The following is a 23,586-nucleotide window of genomic DNA, read 5'->3' on the forward strand; positions in this document are numbered from 1 at the left end:
AGAGAATTGTCCAAAAACTTTTTGCCCTGCACAAATAATGAACAGAATACAAAATGACAGCAAATGTCCTTTTTTCTTGAAGAGTAATGTCTCTATAAATATACATAAAATAACCGAAAAAAACATTCATGTTTTCATTTACCTGTGAGCTTTTAAATAATTTTTCAGTAAACTGGTTAAAAAAAGTTGAGCCTTTACAAACTCATATTTATTAGATACACCTGTCCCACAGCTGATGCATCCAAATCCACACAAAAAAGTCATCATCGCCCTCTGCTGGTGTAACTGTGAATTACAATTATTTTCCTCTCTTCTTTAATTTTTAATCCTTTTTGTATGTGATCAGTAAGTATGTGTACAGTGTACAACTTACATACTTTGTCTTTTTAAAGGAAATCAACGCAGAAACAAACTGCTCCTAAATGTTTCAAAACGTTTTAAAAACGCAAACTTTTGTCCCTCCTCGGCGCCCATACCTATGCCAGCCGTTGGTTTAAATGTGCGGCGCGCTTTGACTGCAACTGTTTTGGTCTTACAAGTGAAAATAAACTAAGGTAACTTCAAATTTACTGAATCAGCGATTACGTTTTAAAACCTGACATAGAGATATGGTTAATTGTACTCTTTCTACAATAAATTCAACAATGTATTAAGCGCTTAACTGATTAAAAGCCGAAAGTTAGCAACGGTTTTTGCTAATTGTAGGCGTTTTCTCCTTCGTTGAGGTTAAACGTTTCCCTAAAAATTCAGGTCTCTATTAAGCTTGTAACTTATAAGAAAAAATATTTCGACGTTGCTTAAGTTTCCATGACATTTCGCGAAAGCGTTTTCATTTTTTTTTCTTCTTAAATATACCAATCTCCACTCAAATCTGGGCATGTTTTTTTATTTCGTGTGTAAAAATGGGAAACCCAAATATTTACAACATCAGTGCAACAGGAAGTACGTTATACTTTTATCCGGCTATGATTTCATACATGTAACATTTCTTTTTCTGTCTCATTGTACTTATTTGGGAATTTTTGAAACCTATTATTGAAATTCAGGGTTCCTGTGAAAAACTACATCATTTGTTTTTTTTATAAGATTCCCGATCTGGATTAGTAATGGGGAAATTAAGTCTTAATAAAAACAAGATTTTTTCTTATATATTCTTATTTTGTTATCTCGAAAACAAAAATCTGAATTTCTAAAGAAATTGGCATTTTTACATTGATTTATTAAGTTGCATCTTTTATCTGTTGTTTTGCCACATCACAATTTTTGTCTGATTGTTTTTGTTTTAGAGTTACTGCCAGACAACCTACGGGTAAAAAAAATTCTTTAAAATATATATATATTCACAAGTTTGTTCACCTTTAGACCCTCTTGGAACAGGGTTTTGAAATTGGGTCAGTGAGGAATAAATCAATAAAACCTCTTGTATATTTACAAACAAAATTAAAGAAAAGATAAACTAAGTTTTGAAGCAATCTGTATTTAGTGTCGGTTAATCCAGTCCTGATTCGACAACGTTGTCAAATGTCTAAATAGATTTTGAAATTAAGCTAATCTGGGTGTGTCCTGGTACCGATGGAACCTTTTACCACACTACCTAATCTGAAGCAAAGGGATGTCTGATGATTTGTACAGGTAATGAAACCCTACTGGGTTGATGTGTTGTATGTAGTCCAATGTCCAGAATATTCTAGATTATTGAAAACCATAAAAAATGTAAATGTAAAACAAGTGGGAACACTGAAAAATGTTACATGTGGTGATGTTTGTTTCTAATATTCATATGTTTTTTTGAGTAGGATGGCCTCTGCAAATGATAAGGGGGCATTTAAGACCCCAATAAGAGGCCGGGTGAGGAGTTCTGGGAGCAGCGAAGGTGGGACCCTAGTCATTATCCCTGCTTCACCTTTCATGAAGAAGTTGGGTTGTGGGACTGGAGTCAATGTTTATCTTATGAACAGGTTAGAAAAGATCCATGAAACTGACTTGCATGTTCCTTAAATTTCATTTTCGTTTTGTATATTGGTGCAAATTTAGGCCAAGTCAACCTTGGTGGAGAAAAAGAAGGAAAACCTTCTTACAATATTAACACAAAGTCAGCAAAACGTTTTGCAGTGAAACAAATGTTGTTTTGCAAATTTTGTGGCAACAGTAAGTAGGATTGGACAACTACAGATGAGATCAAAGTTATTTGTTTCTTATTCAAATTCATTTTTTGATCATTTAATGTGTTTGGAACATTATTTGACAAGAAATATTTGGATAAAAAGAAGCCAACTCATGTTGGTCAATTCCAAAAACCAACAAGAGAGGAAATGTTTGTCATTAGACAGGATATATCCAGCATGTTGCTGATTAAAGCAACTCACAGAATGGATTTTAGTTGCAGTTGCCACCACAGGCCACTTGCAATGTTGGTAGGATATTGTAATTCAAATGTTCTGCATATTGATAATATATCTGGCCAGTTGAATGGACTCTAACTGCTATTGATGCTCACAATTAATGTATCTTCTTTGCGTGGCAACCAGGGGAACTCAAATATGATTGGTTGAAAAAGTCACGTTTTCCTTCTATAATGCTATGTTTTTTCGAATCTATTTTAAATCTAGAGTTGAAAAGACAACCTTATCTCCATGGGCTGTAAAGAAGGTAAACAGCAAATGTGCATCCCAAGACGTGGCGCTTTACCAGATGCGTCTGAATGAAGAGGCAGAGCTCCTAAAAGGAATAGATCACCCAAACATTGTTGGTAAGACTAGGAACAATCACATGTAAGTTACAGTCACGCTTTTGAGATTTTTTTTTATACTCTATAATTTAGAATAAGGCTAAATAATTGAGTAAAGAGACACCTAGAAGGTGCCTAAAACAATACAAAGAAGGGGCTGGGTGTTTTGATTCTGTAAAAAGGCACCAGAGGTTATTGTAATACCTTATAAATGATAAATAGGATAATCATTTTCCACAGTGGATTCCCGAAACCACAATAAAAATTAAATATTATGAAATTTTATGACATAATAGTCTTCAGTCTGTTAAAACACTTCAACAAAGATTCAGGTTGTTTGGAAATTGTTTGTTTCATTTTTGTTTCTTTATTCTGTAGCTGGGTAGATTCCTAGAGTTAATTTAATGCCTGCTTTGTGTCTTTGCTAAGGTTTCCGTGCCTTTGCCACAGCAAAAGATGGCTCAAAGTGTCTGGCTATGGAATATGGAGGCGAGCAGTCCCTCAACGACCTGATAGAGAAGCGGAGGGAGAATGGACTGAAAGCTTTTCCTGCTGCCAACATAGAAAAGGTGGCTCTGCATGTGGCACGTGGGCTAAAGGTAAAACAGAGTCATGTACAGTGCTTTTGAAAAAGTGTCTTTTGATCCACTCGCCATTGGAGAATAGTGTTAATTCAATTCAATACTTTACATTAAAATTTGTTTAATCTAAAACATTTAAGTGTGACAAAAAAAGCAAAAACAGAAGAATGGGGCAAACAATTTTTCACATTGCTTAAGATGTGGAATGGTACCATTTATGTGTCTGTATAACAGGTAAGTTTGATATATCACCAATAAAATGCACTTTAAATGTTCCACGTTTCTCAGACTTTAAAAACTAATCATCCTTCAACTCATTTCATTCTAAGTCAGATTATCAAGTTTATTTAATGTCTTTGCAGTACCTTCACAATGAGAAGCAGCTTCTGCATGGGGACATGAAGTCATGTAACGTGGTGGTCAAAGGTGATTTTGAGACGATCAAGATCTGTGACGTTGGCGTCTCTCTGCATCTCGACGAGAACATGAGAGGTAGGCCTTGTTTTCAGTTATGAAAGGATTTCACAAAATAATTTTTAGTAAGACCCCTGTGTGTCCTCAGTGTCGGACCCAAAAGCAGAGTACGTCGGCACAGAGCCGTGGAAGCCAAAGGAAGCCCTGGAGGAGGGAGGGGAGATCACGGATAAGGCAGACATCTTCGCCTTTGGTCTGACTGTGTGGGAAATGATGACTCTGGCCATGCCTCACCTGCAGATGCTTGATGATGAAGAGGATAGCGAGGGTAAGATGATTTAACAAATGTGGGCTGGAGAATATGGTTTTACAGTAAATTTCTTATTATTAAAGTATAAAATTGGCCAAAGTTAATCACTAAATTCATGGAGAAAGTGACTCTAATAAAAACAGACATTTGTAGGATTTTTAAGTTGACGAACTCAAGCCTGACGAAATGTAAACGGCTTGTTTATATTTTTTCTCTGTTCTGTTCAAAAATAAATATGAAGAGGCTGCTAATAAAGGAAAACCCACATTGTTCAACTTTATGGTGGTATTTTATAAATAGTTTAAATCCTGTTATGTAGAAATACATTTTCGGCCATGGATTGCACCTTAATTGATACAATTGACTACTAAGACAAAGAAAGGCATAAGGTGAAATTAATCAGTAAAATACATGGTTAAATAACTAAATTACTAATTGCTGCTCTTAAGTGATGCAACTTTTTGTATAAAAAAATCTCCATGACTTAAAACTTATGGAGGTAGTCATGGTAACAATAGTTTAATATGAACTGGTCTTTGCCAGGTTTTCATAATCTTTAGTCAATCCAAGCCCTATCTGCAGTTTAAACTCTGTCCAGCAGAGGGCGGCGATTTTCTCTTTACAAAATTGGTCAACTCGGTTATCGTTGATGGATTCCACGATTTTTGCTTCTGTGGAAGAAGACTTATTCATGCGATGTGTTTTCCAGACGACTCGCTGGAGGAGAGCTTTGATGAGGACGCCTACTATGAGCACTTGGGGACGAGGCCGCCGCTGGATGCTACGTCTCTGGGCAGCTCCTACCGCAGGATGGTGGAGCTCTTCTGCCTTTGCACTGAGGAAGACCCCAACAAGAGACCTTCAGCAGCGCAGATTGTCCAGGCCTTAGAGGAAAACACTGTGCTGGACAGAGCACCATGCGATGTGATCGTTATTGACTGATGTAATTACTATCCTCCTTATTCAATACTTTGAAATTAATATTTAAGTGGTGGACGCACCAACATTTACTAGAGCAAACATTTTTGGGTCTATTTGTCTTTTTCTGTGTTCTGTCACCTTTTACTTTAATTAACTCTGTATTTGTCACAGTAAACTTCTAGAAATGTTCTTCCATTCTCGTTGTTTTTTTGGTACATTTTTCTGATTAGTTGTAAATATTAAGTCTAAAAATATAATATACAGATTGTTGTGGCTTAAAGAAAACAGGTCCTCAAACGTCCCATATCTGTCATCAGTGCTGCATATGAAAAATGCCCCACCTAACCATAAAGTGTAACAATTAACACCCATTCACCACCCTGAGCCACTGATATCTCCTGTGTTTACAACACCAAGAGCTAGCTTGCCTTTTAAAAGGTAAAAAGGTTTATTAAATGTACAAAGTAGAAACTGACGGCATTCATATTTTGGGAACATTTTGTCTTCAAAGTGCACAGAATACTTTCACCTGGTACCAAGTTGAATAAAACATTATTCTGAACGTGTCTTTTACAAGGCTTGGTTGTCAGTAAACCTGAACTCATTAAAAAAGGCCTAAAAGTTAAATCAAAACCAGCGAAATGTTTTTAGCTACTGCAGGCGAGGGACATTTTAAACAACATTCAGTTAGAAGGGTTGAATTATAAATACTGAATGGATAATCTGAACTTTTAAAAATACTATACCCTACGTGATTTCCACTACTTTACACACAAAGCTAAATCAAACACAGAAAAAGTAAACAGCTTTGCATATAAAAACAATTTTAAACATCAGCAGAAATCTTTTTAACGTGACAAACTCCATCACTCCAGTCCCATCAATGCATCTTTAATCGACTGCTGCTTGCAGGTCATGCAATGAAGTTGTAAATAAGGAACGTCGGAGTGTTGCAGTACTTGGTGGCAAACAGCTTCCCATCAGGTGTCGGATCAGAGAAGGCGATTTCCTGCTTGGTCAGGTAACTTCCGTACATGAATGTGCTCCTGTATGGAGGACAATTTATGAGCTAGGCGAGGGCAATTAAGTAAATTATCTGTAACATAAGATAAAAAATGGAATTGACTAATTTAAATGTATTTTTAGCCATATGATCTGGGGAAAACGTCTGACCTCAGACTACGTTAAGAAATCCATTATTTTTTACAAAGAAACATCTCACCGCACTGTGTCCAGCATACGGGTCGCAATGCCCTGCCGCCTCGCCAGGCTGAAGACCCAGATTCGACTGATACCACACAGAGCTTGTTCTGGGACGGTGGAGCAGCACCAGGCTCTGTGGCGCTCCATGAAGTCGTCCTTTGTCATGTCCTTGTTTTCATCTGGCTGCTCAAGGACCCTGTAGGCCTGAAAACACAAGATATTTATGAACAACACTAGAAGAGTGCTTGTTCATACAGTTTGTAAAGAAGATTTCATGAATTTTTAGATCAGGTAACAAACTGATCACTAATGTCCATTAGAATTTATACATTTAAAATCAATTTCATTTACAAGTTTAAAAGTCACATTCTCTATGATTAGTACCCTTAATGCATAACAAATGAAACACACCTGTCTTATGGGTTCAGCGACGAGACATCCAACCACCAGTCGGTCTGTGTTGATGAACAGGAAGGTTTTAGCTTGCGTTGGTCTGCCTAGAGTCACCTGCTGGAAACCCAACTCATTGTCTGCTATACGACGCACATCTTCTGCCTAAAATCAAAAGTATCATTATTAAAGACAAGCATTTAAACCTCACAATTCAGCTTGAAATTAGTTTTAAAACAAGCCGTGATTTATCCAGTGTGTGTGGTCTGGCACCTTTTTGACTGCATATTTAGGATCATCAGGTAAGACCAGGATAATTTTACCATCCCAGAACTCAGCCACCACCCGTTCCTTTTTCCAACCCTGGAAATATGAGGAATGAAACTTCAGGTCAGATTAAATAAACTTTACTCGTGCAAGGTCGGAGACTCATTGCCCACAATGATATACGTAAAGCATTTTTCTGTTCAGTTCAATTTTGGCTTACTGCTAATAAAACCCCAAAATCAGTTTCTGTGAAAATTAGATCATGGAACCAATAAAAAAATGATTATTTGTTAAACTGAAATGTCAGGCAATTGTAAAGTATGTCCTTGTCGTGTACAGCATGCTCTCAATACTTGGAACAGGCTCAATTTGTTTGAATTAATGCATCAATGCAGCCTGGCATGGAGGCCTGTGGCTCTGCTGGGGAGTTAAAGCCTATGTTTAATAGAGATTTTGAACTTGTCTAAATTGTTGGCTCTAGTTTCGCTCATTTTCCTCTACTCTATACAGGTCCTTCTCAAAATATTAGCATATTGTGATAAAGTTCATTATTTTCCATAATGTCATGATAAAAATTTAACATTCATATATTTTAGATTCATTGCACACTAACTGAAATATTTCAGGTCTTTTATTGTCTTAATACGGATGATTTTGGCATACAGCTCATGAAAACCCAAAATTCCTATCTCACAAAATTAGCATATTTCATCCGACCAATAAAAGAAAAGTGTTTTTAATACAAAAAACGTCAACCTTCAAATAATCATGTACAGTTATGCACTCAATACTTGGTCGGGAATCCTTTGGCAGAAATGACTGCTTCAATGCGGCGTGGCATGGAGGCAATCAGCCTGTGGCACTGCTGAGGTCTTATGGAGGCCCAGGATGCTTCGATAGCGGCCTTTAGCTCATCCAGAGTGTTGGGTCTTGAGTCTCTCAACGTTCTCTTCACAATATCCCACAGATTCTCTATGGGGTTCAGGTCAGGAGAGTTGGCAGGCCAATTGAGCACAGTGATACCATGGTCAGTAAACCATTTACCAGTGGTTTTGGCACTGTGAGCAGGTGCCAGGTCATGCTGAAAAATGAAATCTTCATCTCCATAAAGCTTTTCAGCAGATGGAAGCATGAAGTGCTCCAAAATCTCCTGATAGCTAGCTGCATTGACCCTGCCCTTGATAAAACACAGTGGACCAACACCAGCAGCTGACACGGCACCCCAGACCATCACTGACTGTGGGTACTTGACACTGGACTTCTGGCATTTCCTTCTCCCCAGTCTTCCTCCAGACTCTGGCACCTTGATTTCCGAATGACATGCAGAATTTGCTTTCATCTGAAAAAAGTACTTTGGACCACTGAGCAACAGTCCAGTGCTGCTTCTCTGTAGCCCAGGTCAGGCGCTTCTGCCGCTGTTTCTGGTTCAAAAGTGGCTTGACCTGGGGAATGCGGCACCTGTAGCCCATTTCCTGCACATGCCTGTGCACGGTGGCTCTGGATGTTTCTACTCCAGACTCAGTTCACTGCTTCCGCAGGTCCCCCAAGGTCTGGAATCGGCCCTTCTCCACAATCTTCCTCAGGGTCCGGTCACCTCTTCTCGTTGTGCAGCGTTTTCTGCCAAATTTTCTGCCTTGATACAGCACTCTGGGAACAGTCTATTCGTTCAGAAATTTATTTCTGTGTCTTACCCTCTTGCTTGAGGGTGTCAATAGTGGCCTTCTGGACAGCAGTCAGGTCGGCAGTCTTACCCATGATTGGGGTTTTGAGTGATGAACCAGGCTGGGAGTTTTAAAGGCCTCAGGAATCTTTTGCAGGTGTTTAGAGTTAACTCGTTGATTCAGATGATTAGGTTCATAGCTCGTTTAGAGACCCTTTTTATGATATGCTAATTTTGTGAGATATGAATTTTGGGTTTTCATGAGCTGTATGCCAAAATCATCCGTATTAAGAAAATAAAAGACCTGAAATATTTCAGTTAGTGTGCAATGAATCTAAAATATATGAATGTTAAATTTTAATCATTACATTATGGAAAATAATGAACTTTATCACAATATGCTAATATTTTGAGAAGGACCTGTAGATTGAAGCGCAGTGATACCATGGTCATTAAAGCCAGTACTGGTACTTTTGGCAGCACGGTCAGGTGAAAATGCCAGCTGAAAAATGAAATCGCAGGGCAAAGCAACAAGTGCTCTGAAATTCCTGGCAGACTTTGGACCCGATCAAACACAGTGAACCAACAGCAGCAGGTGACGCTCCTCTAATCATCACAGCGTGTCAAATCAGTCCAGTCCTTTTACTCCTTAGATGGGGTAAGATGCGTTGGACACTGTCTGGTTCAGGGGTGGCTTAAAGAAAGTTGTAGACCTTGTCCAGATATGGATAAGGGGCACAAGAGACCATGGTACCCAATCTAGTCGGGTCAGTTTAACACAATTAGATTCGTTTTTCATTACAACGGAGGGCCATCTCAAGGGGGGTGGGATTGTTAATAGCAGCGAACTGCTCAAAGTAGGGACTAGCGGAAAAGAGGCATTAGTGACTCTAGAAACGACTCCTACCGCATTTCACACCCAGCCAAACTCTCCAAACTCCTGAGTGGGCTTCCCTTCAGATTCCTCTCTAGGCTGCAGTTCCCCCTGTTGCTTGTGTACCTTTTTATACCTCCATTTTTTCTTCCGCTAGACTTTCTAATATATGCTTAGATACAGCAGTCTAAACCGCCAGTTTTTTTTTTTTAAGCAATAACTTCTTGTAGCTTACACCCATTGCAAAGGTTGTCAATGACTGTCTGCTATACCGCAGTTAAGTTAGCACTCTACCACATGATTGACCTAAACATTTAAATGTTTAATTGTTCTGGTATGTCGGCAAAGACTATGTAAAGGAACTCTTACCACATATTTGATGGAGTCCAGGAATCGCTGGTGAAACTGGGTGTGCTGGAAATTGTCTTCTGGGATGTCTGCACTGTAAACCATCCCACATGAGCTGCAGTTTGTTGCTCCAAACTGCTTCTGTCCAGCATCCTGACAAACACAGTGAGACAAAACTGACTTCACCCCAAGACTTACGTTTCACAGGAATCAACAGGCATGATGTTTATCACATATCTGATGGAAATCTTATTGACTCCTCTAATAAAGATATTTTTCTATGTCTGAAATTCAAAAACATGAGAATGAGTGCGTGCTAAAATATTTCTTACAAATGATCCTGTTCCATGTAACTTGAGCATTGTTTTATGGCCTCTATGCTGTCATTTGTGGGAAAGGTTAATAATAAAACATACCTTTTTATTTAAAAAGACACCATTGTAAATACATTTCATATGACCAAAAACAATAGTTTATCCATCCAAAAATAAAAAAGAAATAATAATCATGCTCTTGAATCTAAATTGATGAGAAAAACATGCCTCACTATAGATGTGTGTTTAGTGCATCTAGCATTACACAGCATAAAAAGTAAAATTCATCTTTCCTTTCAAGAAATATTAACATATCATGACAAAATGTTTTTTGTAACACATTAATATTCAATATTGTTTAAATATTTAAAAAAACAAAAGGCCAAAAAAAACAAAACATAAAATCTCCAGTTAGATCTATCCATGTATGAAGAATGAACCAAATTATTGTTCAAAACTACAAAAACAGAGACTATAAGAAAACTTACAATGATGAGCTGGTCACTGTCCAGCTTTTCTTTCTTCCTGCGAGTTTGTCGCTCTTTCGCTGCAGATGAAACCGGCTGGAGTGAAGCTCCTGAGGAGACAGACGGGGTGCTGCAGGAAAGTGGAGGACGCAGAGCTGCACTCAACCTGAAATAATAATTATATTCATTTGATAATGAATAAGAGCATAGCTTCCATCTCTGGATTCTCAGTTTCTCTACCAGGTACCACAAGTCACACTGCAGCAGATAGAAGGACCATCCAGCTACTGGTAATTTTCCCTGTTTAATTAAGACCTGACTGAGCATTTAGGTGCTTTATTATTGTTTTTTTTACGTATGGTGCTTCTCTAATTGGTAAATGAATCCACAATAACTCATGACTATGACTCTGCCCAGAATGTACCTTGTTTCTCACCCAATAACTGCTGGAGACCCTGCCCGGATGAGCGGATGGATAACTGATAGCTGTCGTCCTCCATATCAAACAGCATTAAAAAACTAGCATATTTTGCACTAAAAAAAAAACAACTGCTGTATTAAACACTGTTGGAACAAAATGCAAACATTAAAAGCAGCTGTGATTAAATAAACATGTTTAACTTAATTTGTGTGTTTATTTTGAAGGATCCCTTCATTTTAAGAACATTTTATTTTTGTTACAACTCTGTTGTTAGCTCTCTCCATTTATATAACCAGTATATTTAGGAGTGTAATGTCTGGTGATTGGTTCATTATCCAAGCACGGAAAGATACATCAAAATGTTAAAAGAGCCCAAAGTCAAGAAATAATTAATTTAGTTTATGTTCAACACACACATACACACACCAAATATCAGGTCAAACACAACATTGTGTTTATAATGTCTCACCTTTTTGATGAAGAGTCAAATATAGGATACACTCCTCCAGAAGCTGTGGAAAGGGGAAAAAGTGATTATGTAAACATTAAAATAAAAATGATGGATAAAGATGTAATTTAGATGTTCTGTCTGACTTAAACATGACCTGCCACCGATGGATTAATAAACTATTTAGGTTGGGAATGAAACCATGTTCACATGTAGACACGCACCCTTGGAAGGAATGGGGGAAGCTTTGGTGGCATCTTTTTCAGTCAGGTCAAAGGTCGGCTCAGAGCCACCTTCTGCCAGCAACTTATCCTGGAAAATAACAAACTAGTGTTAAATAAATGCAAAATGCGTTGAGGGTATAACCTTTCTATTTAACTTCAGACTACTGGAGGCAAGATTTAATCACAACAATCCAGTGAATTTGTGAGCCGCCCACCTGATTGAAGGACAAAGTTGTAGATTTTGGACTTGGTGTCCTGGAGAGCACAATCTTCAGGTGTTTTCTAATTCCATACTTTTCAGTAAGCAATTTGGAGGAGCTGAGGGAGACGAAGATTGACAGCTTACAATTTTTAGCGGACATTTTATACGACACATAATTGTGGAATTATATTTTACTGCTTTCTAAGTCTTGTCAAATATTTATATTCCCAAATCCTTATTGACTAAACTTCCAAATCCTGGTCCAAAGCAGGTCAAACCACATCTAACATCAGCTGCCTTTGCGGTTACCATGATGTCAGCTATTCTTCATCTACAAAATCAAGTGTTAAGTTCAAGATTTTAGGCGTAGAAGATGTAGATGTTTCACGGACTGATGTGAATTTGCATTTGGAACAGGTAACAAGGGTGAACCCCGAGAAAACGGCCGATAAGTGTTCTGCGTTTTCAATTTACTCAGCATAGCATGTTGACTGCAAATATGTTTGCTGTAAAATCATCCTAAACTGCTGCATTTCTTTGTTTAAATGTAATTAGAGAATAATGAAAACCTTAAAGAGATCCAGATTCCCCCCCGGCTGTTTTTATAGCATTTTGAAGTCGTCACATCAAAGATAAAGAATGAAATTTAAATATAAAACACTGTAGAAACCACTGCATGTACTGAGCATTATTAGATTTTCACCCTTTAAAAATTGAAGACAAAAAAGAAGAAAAAAAAACGTTAGGAAAAGCAAACATTTTCCAACATAACCAAAATGGAGATATGGTTATATCTCCGAGGTATAAACAAACTTATAAGAATTGAAAATATAAAACATTAAAGGGAGACTAAATTAACTTTAAAAAACAATTTCGGTCAGTTACCTTGATGGATGGGGAATCTCCTGCTCCTCGTCAACGGCATCCATCCAGTCTGTTGGATCAAACTTAGTCTTCTGCTTAGTTCTGTCTAGGTTCTCCTTCACATCTATTCGCTGTACAGCAACCACAAAAAATGATCAAAACCAATATCTTACATTAAATTGTTTTCATTTCTGTAATGTACCAATAGAATAAAAAAACTCTAAAATAATAACCCTAAGTGAAGTTTTATCACAATCTCTTCAGAAGAAACACCAGGATTAGTTACAAAAAAACATAGCAATCTATTCTATTGATGTACTTTTAGGCATTTGTAAAGCCAGGGTGTCTTGTATAGTTAACAATAATGTTTTCTGTTTTACATCAGTGAAAAGCCTCACTCCATTTCTGCTACCTGTGCGACTTATTTTTTTCCTCCAATGGTTATAATCAGTCTGACAGAGAGGTACCCCCAATCCTTGTGGTTTTTAGTATAACAATGGCCACCAGTGGGCTCTACATGGACAAACTTTATCAGTTTATTATTTTACTTAGTACCCCTACACATAAACCATTCTAAAATGGCCAAACTCTAACACTCAGTAGTTTATTATAACCTCCCCAACAACCTGGCACCATTCCAAAACCTTTGCGAAGTGCCTTGAGACGACATGTGTTGTGAATTGACGATATATAAATAAAACTGAATTGAAAAGGACTACAGGCGAGAGGAAATTAGAACTTTCTGACAGTTTACAAAGCATCTAGATAAGAAACTGTTTCACCCTCAGAAAATATACCTAAAATATCTTTTGATGATGCACAAACCATTTCTAGCTCTTGCTGTTGTTGGGCGACCCTTTGACCCACCTGCTGTTGCAGCTGCTTTGGTCTCTCACTGTTCTGCTGTCTTGGGGCAGTTTGGCTCTTGGTCTTGACTGGGGCTGGCCTTGCTGAGGACTTTGCAGCGGATCTCTTATACATGGATGTGGGCTTCTTTCCTGTACCAAAGAAAGCAGCTCCGACAAAGATCTTCGGCTTGGGCTTCAGGCTGCCAAAAGAGATGGTGATTGCCTTCTTTGCCTCTACCAGTTTGTTGCTTGCAGGTACACTGCTGCTGCTGCTGGTGGATGTTGGTCTTGCTGGTGCATTGCTAAATAAAATGAGGATAAAGGTTTATTACAAGACAGGTTAATGTAAAAAAGATATTTAAGACAAAGCATTAGAAACACACCTGGTATTGCATTTGGACAGCTCAAGTGCCTTTGTAGGTGCTGGAGAACTTTTGGTTCCCTTCTTCCCTCCCTTACTAGATCCCACTGATGCATTTCTGGATTTGCTGACTCTTTTTACAACTTTCTTCATTTTCTTCTCTGTTTTTTTGGCTGATGGAGGAAGAGAGGGAATAGCAGGGGGAAGGGAAGGCAGAGATTCCTTTATTGCCTTTCTCTCAAGTGGGGTGAGATAGATGGTCCTCTGCTTGCCATAGAAGGAGCTCGTAACCACCAAAGATTTCGCTGGGGATTTACGGGGCGATCTACACGGAGAGCCTAGAAAAACAAGCCTGTCTGTCATGTAAAAGATTTGACATTTACAGTAAGTCTGTTTTCTTCAGCCACATTAACCAGACAAAACCTTTAGATTTTAACTTTCAGGTCAAAAAGAAATATTTTTCAGGTCTGCCCTGTCCTACCTGCTGGCCTACGTGGTGACTCTTGTCCTCCTCGTTTTGCATCAGTTGGTGACAGCAGGCGCTTTCTTGGGGATCTTCTCCTAACCGGTGACACTTGCTCCCTCACGCCTTTCTTGGCCGGGTGACTGTTGTTTGAGCACAATGTCACATTAGAAGCAACAACAGCTATCCTTTAGATTTGACCTAATCCCTAAAGTGAAACTGGAGCTGACAGTTTAATACAACAATTTAAAGGAATGATTAATCACGATTGGTTTACATCTTACCTTTCAGAGTCCAGAGAGGACAGTTTTCGCTTCCTGGTCGAGGTTGGTATCATGTTCAAAGTTTGCCTACACATACCGACACAGAATATTGAGTTTTTAAGACAAAAATCTTATGGGGAAAAAAAAAGTAGAAAATACTCCCCTTTAAAATAGAGATGCACTAATCAAGATTTTTCTAGCAGACACAGAGTTGCAGTTTTACCTGCCCGTTCTGATTCTGACAATGTAATGTGCTATTTTAAGGGCTCCTGTGATAGAGGTAGTAGTTTCAATCTAAAGGAAGATTAGGACAGTACATGAGTACTCCCATTTGTTTATAGACTCATCAACCAATGCTAAAAACACGGTTTTGATGCATTTGACCTGCCAATTAAGATTAAATTAGCCATTATAATTTATATCCAACTGATTTGTCTATCATCGCTTTAAACCAAAACAAAATTAGGCTTTTTAACTATCATTTGGCTTAATGCTAAACCAGAACAACAAATCTGCTAAACTTACGTCACATGAGGTTTTACAAAATACCTGAAACAAGAAACTATCGTAAATAATGAAGCAGACAGGTGGACCAAACAACCCGTATGAATTTCAACAAGGATCCGAAAAAAAGCAGTTTTAAATTGCTCTTCCTGTGATCCACGCTAAATTAGCTGATTAGTAGCTAAAGTCTGGCTTAACTTCAGCAGAAACTGAATAAACAGTAAGGTACTTTTGTCATGCCTGAACCGTTTTTCACTCATCTCTCGGTACCAGTGGGTAAAGTTGACAGTAACTAAAAAAAATAAATAAATAAATCTAGCACCAAACGAAGATAGCAGTGGCGCATTTGGCGGGATAATTAGCTTATAAAACAAATAAGTGGGTCAGCGGCAATCAGCACTCCTGTACAGCGAAATATCACCGTCTGTTCGCTTACTTTCACAGACAGAAGCACTATTTTAGCATTAAAAGCAAGCTAGCTCTGGCTGTCGTGATGACTCGTATTCAAAATTTTAAGCCTTAAACACTTTTGTAGCATTTAAAACAGAGAATCAAACGTATAAACACCGCAGGTAACGCAAGATAAAACGCCGTCTTACCCAAAATGTTTCTTCTAGACTACATAAAACGAAAAATGTTGAAATTAAAGCAAAAAAATCTGCGTCACTAGCCTTTCTACTGCTCCGTCCTCGCGCGTTTCTTCACTGTGTTTTTGAAGAGCGCGCGCCAGTCTAAAAAAAGTTGCACAACCCGAACGAAAGCGGAAACGTTACCACGGTAACAGTTTGGAGAGTGACCGAGTTCTACCTTCAAAATAAAGAATAAAACATAAAAAAAACAAAAAAACGTTTTGTTGTTAACATTAGAATCCTTGACAACTTATTTGGAAGCAAATGTGGAGGATGCTCCAGAATTGAAAGTTAAGAAAAAAGGGTAATTTCACTTTACTTTCTGATTTTTATTTATTTTTATACACCACCTTAGATCAAGGATTTATCATTGAAGTATAATTAAGTTTTCCAGATTAAAACAATTAAGCTGAGCTCAACCAAAACTTTTTAAAGCATCCTGGACAGATTAATTTCATAATTAACAGTCCAGACTGTAAAAAACACATAGTTAATAGGTTTAAATAGAATTCAGTGATATGGGCTCAATCAATCCAATTCAACTTATTTATAAAGCACATTTAAAAATCAACAAATGGTTGACCAAACGTACTGTACATTATGAGAATAAGTAATCATAGTAAATAAAGTAAAACAGACAAGCATTTCTACCATGCATATGAACAACAATTATTCTACATGTATCAGCTGTTACTATGACTATCCCTCTAGGTCAATTTGCCCATTTTTATCCCTACTTCATGTAAGTGTGTTCCAATGTCCATCCTTCCTTCCATTTTGTGGGTGTAAACATATTGATTCATGAGGGAAGTTAAAAGTGAGTTGTTTTAAGCAAACATCTGCTGGTAGACATATTTTGATTGGAGTCACATAACCAAATTTCATTACAGTACGCTGTGAGTAGATTAAAGAAAATTACTTTATGGTTGGTTATAAAAGCAAGTATGAAAAACCCTGAGGTGGGTATGAATTAACCCAAGGTCAGTATGAAACATCCTGAGCTCTTGGTCTGGATCAGTCCTAAAACCTCCAAAGGGAGAAGTCCAAGAAACTTCCTCATCAGATGCCCGAATCATTTCCTGAATTACTCTAACACCATCAGATCATTTTTATTTCAAGATAACTATTTTTTATTCGGTAAAAAAGTATTTTGAAGAGTAAAGTTAGCTTGCTTCCTGTCTTTGCATGGCATTTTTACACCAACAGCTAACAACTTCCGGGTCAGTCTGTACATGAGTAAAGTGATAGTAGCAACGAACAGTGAACTCATAAGTTTTTCTCTATATTTGCAGTTAATTTGCAAACTAAGCTTGTCATATTAATATATTGTTTGTGTGTTTTAATTCGGAGAAAAATGGTGTTTTACTTCTCAAGTGCCGGTGAGTGCAGCTCCAACATTATAAGCGCTGTTAGTTTGTAGTCAGCTTCGCTTCACATTTCATTAATTTACAATGTGACTGTTTCTTTTACCTTGTTTTTGTCTTTTAACTATTTGGTACCAGCTGTTTTCACCCAATCCCAATCACCTGTCAAATTTCTTGTTTTCCGTATTTAGTGGTAAAACCTCCGCACACAATATATATGGGAAAAGATAAATATGAAAGTAAGATTGATCTCACACCTTTATATTTTATTTGCTGTTTTTGATTGTTGTTGATGAACTACATCACTTTTAACGCGAGCCGTTTCTGTCTATAGATGAGGATCTCATTAAATATGGTTGGCCCGAAGACATCTGGTAAGAGTTTAGTTTTTGCTGTTCAAATAAACTATAAATGTGCTGGTCTTGAACCCATTTAATTCCATTCACATGGACGAGCAGTAAAATGTTTACATGCATTTTCTATGTGGGAACTTGCAAATTCAGATTGTAAATGATACATTTACAGTTAATAAATTATTCATTCCTCTTGAGCTTTACAAGGCTTTGTTGTGATACAGTCACAGTCTTCAGTGTATTTCCTTGTGATGTTATGTGACTGACCAATACAAAGGAGTGCAAAAGCCAGGCATGTATATGTCTTCAGCCTCTGTTTCTCTGATACCCCCTGATAAAATTAATTGCAGCAAACTGCCTTCACAAGCAATCTAATTATGAAATATTCCACCTATGTCTAATGTATTGTAAGGCAGGAACCGAACTGCTCCATGATCACCATCAGAGATTTGTTAGAGAACATTAGTGAACAAACAGCATAATGAAGACCAAAGAACACAGCAGACAGACTAGAAAAAAGTTATGGAGAGGCAGGGTTAGATGCAGAGCTAGGTTATAAAACAATATCCTAAGCTCCGAACTGAAATCCATCATCTGAAAATGTAGCGTATGTGGCACAACAGCAAACCTACAAAGACAAGGGAGTCCACCCAAAATTCTCAAGTAGCAGCCAAAAGGCTTATAGTAGCTCTGGAGGAGTTGTAGACATCCACAGCTCAGTTGGGGGAAAGCTATTAGTTGTACATTCGACAAACATTCAGCAAATCTTGCTTTTATGGAAGAGAGAAAGAAGAAAGCTTTTGTTGAAAAACAGTCATCAGAAGTCCTGGTTGCACTTTTCTACCAGCCATGTAAGGGACACAGCATACATGTGGAAGAACATGACCAAAAACAACATTTTCAGCCTACATGCAAAATGCTATGTGGAGAAAATTAACACTTCATATCATCCTGAAAACATCATATCCAGTGTGACAAAGACCAGAAATAAATCCAATTAGGAATCTGAATCAGTGTTTGAAAACTGATATTCACGGATGCTCTTCATTCAGTCTAAGCATAAGCTATTTTGCAAAACTAATGGAACAAAATTTCACTCCCTAGTTCTGCAAAACTGTTAAAGAAAATAAATGTAACATAAAAAGTGTATAAAAAACTTCAGAGGTTATTAATACTTTTGAAAGGCACTGTAAGTGCAAAAAAAGTAAATTATCAGATTTTGATCTGTGTGCAGGCTGTCAATAAACTTCTTTACAAAATCCTGTCTGTATGATAATAAAAAGGAAATGATGGCTCATAATAGGATTTAAAGAGTGTTGTGTCAATCCATCAATGAACAGAAGAAAGTACAGAAAATGATGTATATTGTTGAACTTTAGATTAAAGTAGATAGAATGAGAAAACTACTAATGTAATCACAAATTAATTTCTTAACTGATTTCTATTCTGTTTCAACTCATTTTTAACCTTTGACACAGTTTTTGATGTCTTCAATTTTTCAGTAAAATATTCTGTGACTCTAATCTGTGAAAACATTTTACATTAACATTTCCTTTTTTTTCCTCCCACACGCAGGTTTCACGTTGACAAACTCTCTTCAGCTCATGTTTATCTAAGAATGCCAAAGGTAAAGAGTCTCTTCTTCAGACTTGAAAAGCATAATATTTAAAACAAATTTAAACACAGTCTCCTCATTAAAAGGTTGTTATTTTGCTGGTATTCTTAGTTTGAAACTGTGATCAATTATTTGTTTTGGGTTGGTTGGAAAAACCAACAATTATTTTGTTTTAAGTAAAAGCAATTAGCAGGTTTATTAATTGAGTTGTATATGATACGTCTTTTGTTCAAGTTAAGCTACAATAAAAGCCTGTTCTGATTAATGTGTTTGTATCATTTTCAGGGTAAAACTATAGATGATATTCCTCCAGAGGTGCTGGTAGACTGTGCACAGCTGGTGAAGAACAACAGCATCCAGGGTAATTCTGCATCATCCTATCCGAGCCTCCTTCTGCTTTTTTACAGCAAATGCATGACATATGAAGGATAATTGTGCTGTTTACCATCAGGCTGCAAGATGAACAACATCAATGTGGTTTACACGCCGTGGGCCAACTTGAAGAAAACAGGAGACATGGATGTTGGACAGATCGGATTTCACAGACATAAAGAGGTCAGCAGCCCAAATGTATCTTACTCTTACAAAGTTAAAGGCCTTGTGTACTTACCGAAACTTCTAGTCTGCCAGCTTTCCTCGGCATGAAGTGTTTGATGCTTCTCGCAGGTGAAGATTGTTGCTGTGGAGAAGAAGATCAATGAAATCGTAAACCGTCTGGAAAAGACAAAAGAAGAGCGCTTCCCGGACCTGGCAGCAGAGAAGGAAGCAAGAGACCAGGAGGAGAGGAACGAGAAGAAGGCCCAACTTCAGGAGCAGAAGAGGAGAGAGAAGGAAGAGCAGAAGAAGAAAAAGGAGATGGAGGAGCTCAGGTGGGCTGAAGATTTTAGATGATAAAAAGCTTAGTCTATCTACAAAAGTATTTGCACCCATTGGACTCTTATTTATTTCTCGTTACAACCAATAAATACACTGTATTTTATTGTTAAAGCATAATTGTGAAGTGAAAGGGAAAAGGATTCATGGATTTCAAAATGTTTTTATAGATAGAAATCTAAAGTGTGTTGTGCATTTGTATTCAGCCTTCTCTGATTCCCCTAAATAAAATCCACTGTTCAATCCATCATCTGAAAAAATGGAAAGAGTATGGAATAACTGCAAAACCAAGACACATTTACCACCTAAATTGACAGACAGGCCGAGAAGAATCTTATAAGAGAAGCTGCCAAGAAGCCATGGTAACTCTGAAGGAGCTGCAGAGATCCACAGCTCAGGTGGAAGAATCGGTTGCCAGAACAACTATTAGTTTTGCACTCCACAAATCTGATGTTAATGGAAGAGTGACGAGAAGAAAGTCTTTGTTGCAAGAACATCAGTCCTGTTTGCAGTTTCCACAAACCATGTAGGGGGACACAGCAGACATATAAAAGAAGCTGCTCTGGTCAGATGAAGCAAAAAATTAAACTTTTTGAGCTACATCCCAAACACTTTGTGTGAACCACTGAAAACTAACACTGCACACCACCCTGAACACACTTTCCCCACTGTCAAACATGGGGGTGGCAGTGTCATGCTGTGGGAATCCCTTTTTGCAGCAGGGGACAGGAAGCTGGTTAAAGTTGATGGTGGATGCGTTGAGCTAATCACTTGTCCGTCCTGGAAGAAAATCTGTTGGTGGTTATACTTTTCAGATGTTTTTTTTTGTTTTTGCAAAAAAAAAGATTAGAACTATCCATCATTTTCCCCCCGCATCACAAGGATAAACTGCTTTGTGTTAGTCTATGTTGGATACCTTTCATGGCATGGTAAAAGACTAATAAATTTAACTTTCTTTTTATTCTCTAGGAATTATACTTCACTGATGAAGAGTGAAAACATGAAAACCAACGAGGTAAGAATGAAAATTGCTCAAACGCTTCCCAGCTTCCCACCAATATTTTTTTTACAGACTTCACTACATATAAAGGGATGGTTCAGAAGATATTCCATTTAGAAAACTATTTTATGGCTAGAGACTGGGTTTTTACTTCTCTGCAGGACGACTATGACTCAGACGACTTCATGTGACAGCTGAAAATACGACAGGGAGTAGACAGGCTATCAATGGTCGGGAAACTCCCCTGCTGCCATCACTTGTTCATTTACAGACTTTAAATAAAAGAAAATCACAACAAACAAGCAAATCCTGCTTTTGGACACTTGGGGCAGAAAGCAAACCATCGATGAATGACTCAGCGTTTCACGATTCAGGAGCTGTTTTCAGACTGAGCCGCCTGACCTCTACATTAAAGGAAGAGGCTGTACCTGACAACACTGCTCAGTAAGAGTCATTTAAGAGAAAACCCTAACAATAAATTCAGTTTTTACAACTATACTAATGGTGATAAAACTTGTGTCTATGGATGTCCTTTGTTTCATTCACATACTCCGATAGCATTTAGTTGATGCTGCGAAGCCTCTGGCCTCCTTTCTCAATATGCCAATGTTGTCTGCATGTCAGATTGTATTAAACACGATTGTATAAATGTAAAGCTATTAGCTTGGTCTTTTTATTTTAGAATATTCTGGTTATGGCAACAGGTCTAAAATTAATCCTGCAATACAATATCACCTTGAACTGTATCAAAGGGGAAAGGTATTGACATCATTGTGGAGCAATAGTGCTACATGCAGTTGCTGAAATATAAGGTTAAATATAAAAAAACACCAGGAGAGATTATCTGTCTAGGGATGGATTATGCCACTACTCTTTGATATATTAGAGCTTTCTACTGTAACACATTTGTTGGAAAATTAAGTGGTCTTGAAATAGGTTTGTGGATTTAGCCTGAATACTAGAGCATAGGGTCTCATCCTGTTTTTTATTTCATTTAAATACAGCTTTTATTTTTCTGAAACAAATGTGGTTACATCCTGAATAAGGAATATATGAAAATATCAATATCATGTCTTAAAATAGTTCTCAAGGGTTTGTAGAAACAAGAGCTACAACACGTTTCCATATTAGGACCGGAGTTCATACAAGAAACATTTTTTTCTTGGAAATGTCAGTCAAAAGAAACTCAAACGTTTTAGTTAAATTAATAGATTATTTGTATACAACTATAAAAATGCCTAAAATAGTTATTTTGTACATATGTTTTGCGTGTTGCTTACAGTGGATGGCGCATTTTTTTGTGATGAAATTATTTACCGACCTCATAATTACGTGTGAAAATACTAGGGGGAAATATATATATATTTTTTTATCATTTAGTTTTTAAATTTTCTTTATTCGCACAATTTCAGCTCCACAGTTTGTCGTTTGAATATAGGCAGTCGTAACATTTTCCAGAAGGTATCATACGACCCTGGTGACGTCACGAGAGGTTTTGTTTTCATGGGGGATTAGCTCAAATGGTAGAGCGCTCGCTTAGCATGCGAGAGGTAGCGGGATCGATGCCCGTATCCTCCAATATTATTTCTCTCTTCAAGAGTTAAAATTCTTTGGACAGGAGGTTTTTCTCTATGTTCTTTTAAATTAAACCTCTATTTTATTTCTAAAGACATTACTGTTCTTGACAAGAGGTTTGGAGGATGCGGGCATCAATCCCGCTACCTCTAGCAGCAAAAAAAAAGCCTAAACAAAAACCCATACTAAGCTCAACCAGCCAATCGGTGAGGGCCTCAATTCGGTGGGCCAGTCATGTCCCGAGTTAATGGGTTTACTTTTGACCAAACATGTTCCACCTTCCGAATCCTTGGAGCTGTCATCGTATCATCGACAACTGTGTGTACTTCTTTTGCGAGCGTTAAGTTTAAACATATTTTCTTTTATAACAGCTAAATTTATGACAGATTCTAGGTTCATCCCATTGTTTACATTACATTTTTATTAAAAAAAAAAAAAAGCACTGCGTATCACGTAGCGTCATGTTCATATACTTCATTGGACTTATTAGCAATATTGAGTACAAAACAAGGCAGCACATAATACTTACTTTTTCTGTGATGTACATCTCCGTTTTACCCGTGGGTTAAGAGTTTGTAGAGCAAGTGGAGTAGCTCGTCAATATATGAAATAAATCTCATCTTACAATATGCTTGTTATTGTACATTAATATGGCGAAGTTAGCAACATAATTACGTTGTGCTGCTTCTATAATAATCTGTGATTTATGGGGGTTGTGGCAGCTGAATACAGTATGTTTAAGTGCTATTTCGATCACACCCAGCTGGCATTTGACTGACATTAAACGTTTAAATGTTGTTGAAAAAAATGTCAGTTTAAGAAAAAACATTAATTCAACCACAAAACAATGTTGAACACCAAACAGTTGAATTGGTGTTGTTAACTCACCATGGATTCAGCATTGAAATATCAACAGTTTTTGAGTTGCATGTCTAATCAAGAGTACTTTTGCAAACATGACTTTTAAAAATGTTGCTGAAATATGTCAGTTGAAAAATGACATTGTTCCAACATCCAGACAATGTTGATTAACTGACCGTTGAAAACGTGTTGATACATGAATAATGATGCAATGTTAAAAGCTCAACTCTGAATCTGATGT

The 23,586-nt window shown here is 37.5% G+C and overlaps 3 protein-coding genes and 1 non-coding gene across 12 annotated transcripts; 3 read left to right on the plus strand and 1 right to left on the minus strand.

Annotated features, from left to right (window-relative positions):
- Nucleotides 1-400: 400 nt before the first annotated feature.
- pbk (PDZ binding kinase) lies at nucleotides 401-5,143 on the plus strand. 3 transcript variants are annotated; one of them, XM_047389026.1, is made up of 7 exons: nucleotides 401-554; nucleotides 1,797-1,958; nucleotides 2,610-2,749; nucleotides 3,158-3,327; nucleotides 3,672-3,801; nucleotides 3,872-4,051; nucleotides 4,743-5,143. In XM_047389026.1, exons 2-7 carry the CDS (start codon nucleotides 1,798-1,800, stop codon nucleotides 4,973-4,975), a joined length of 1,014 nt encoding a protein of 337 aa, XP_047244982.1. In that variant the 5' UTR covers nucleotides 401-554; nucleotide 1,797; the 3' UTR covers nucleotides 4,976-5,143. The 3 variants fall into 3 exon arrangements, with proteins under 3 accessions (XP_047244982.1, XP_047244983.1, XP_047244981.1); XM_047389027.1 differs by lacking the exon at nucleotides 401-554 and adding an exon at nucleotides 1,289-1,309; XM_047389025.1 differs by lacking the exon at nucleotides 401-554 and adding an exon at nucleotides 1,495-1,632.
- Nucleotides 5,144-5,378: 235 nt separating this feature from the next.
- Nucleotides 5,379-23,454, minus strand: esco2 (establishment of sister chromatid cohesion N-acetyltransferase 2). 6 transcript variants are annotated; one of them, XM_047389008.1, is made up of 17 exons: nucleotides 23,373-23,454; nucleotides 19,647-19,715; nucleotides 19,482-19,533; nucleotides 14,593-14,658; nucleotides 14,327-14,451; nucleotides 13,868-14,201; nucleotides 13,504-13,786; nucleotides 12,658-12,767; nucleotides 11,786-11,888; nucleotides 11,571-11,658; nucleotides 11,368-11,410; nucleotides 10,499-10,643; nucleotides 9,718-9,849; nucleotides 6,821-6,910; nucleotides 6,569-6,712; nucleotides 6,177-6,361; nucleotides 5,379-6,000 (listed from the first exon to the last, which is right to left on the minus strand). In XM_047389008.1, the coding sequence occupies exons 4-17, from the start codon at nucleotides 14,643-14,645 to the stop codon at nucleotides 5,868-5,870; spliced, it is 1,968 nt and encodes a 655-aa protein (XP_047244964.1). In that variant the 5' UTR covers nucleotides 14,646-14,658; nucleotides 19,482-19,533; nucleotides 19,647-19,715; nucleotides 23,373-23,454; the 3' UTR covers nucleotides 5,379-5,867. The 6 variants fall into 6 exon arrangements, with proteins under 6 accessions (XP_047244964.1, XP_047244963.1, XP_047244966.1 ...); XM_047389007.1 differs by lacking the exon at nucleotides 23,373-23,454 and adding an exon at nucleotides 23,014-23,263; XM_047389010.1 differs by lacking the exons at nucleotides 19,482-19,533; nucleotides 23,373-23,454 and adding an exon at nucleotides 23,014-23,263.
- Nucleotides 15,913-21,564, plus strand: ccdc25 (coiled-coil domain containing 25). 2 transcript variants are annotated; one of them, XM_047389040.1, is made up of 9 exons: nucleotides 15,913-16,008; nucleotides 17,260-17,307; nucleotides 17,403-17,442; nucleotides 18,997-19,048; nucleotides 19,322-19,397; nucleotides 19,488-19,591; nucleotides 19,703-19,905; nucleotides 20,879-20,924; nucleotides 21,071-21,564. In XM_047389040.1, the coding sequence occupies exons 2-9, from the start codon at nucleotides 17,286-17,288 to the stop codon at nucleotides 21,098-21,100; spliced, it is 573 nt and encodes a 190-aa protein (XP_047244996.1). In that variant the 5' UTR covers nucleotides 15,913-16,008; nucleotides 17,260-17,285; the 3' UTR covers nucleotides 21,101-21,564. The 2 variants fall into 2 exon arrangements, with proteins under 2 accessions (XP_047244996.1, XP_047244995.1); XM_047389039.1 differs by lacking the exon at nucleotides 15,913-16,008 and adding an exon at nucleotides 16,908-17,083.
- Nucleotides 22,415-22,487, plus strand: trnaa-agc. The gene has a single exon. It is a non-coding gene; the product is annotated as a tRNA-Ala (tRNA).
- Nucleotides 23,455-23,586: the final 132 nt, after the last annotated feature.

The sequence above is a fragment of the Girardinichthys multiradiatus genome, chromosome 15 (assembly GCF_021462225.1).
Source record: "Girardinichthys multiradiatus isolate DD_20200921_A chromosome 15, DD_fGirMul_XY1, whole genome shotgun sequence".
In the NCBI taxonomy this organism is placed as follows: Eukaryota; Metazoa; Chordata; class Actinopteri; order Cyprinodontiformes; family Goodeidae; genus Girardinichthys; species Girardinichthys multiradiatus.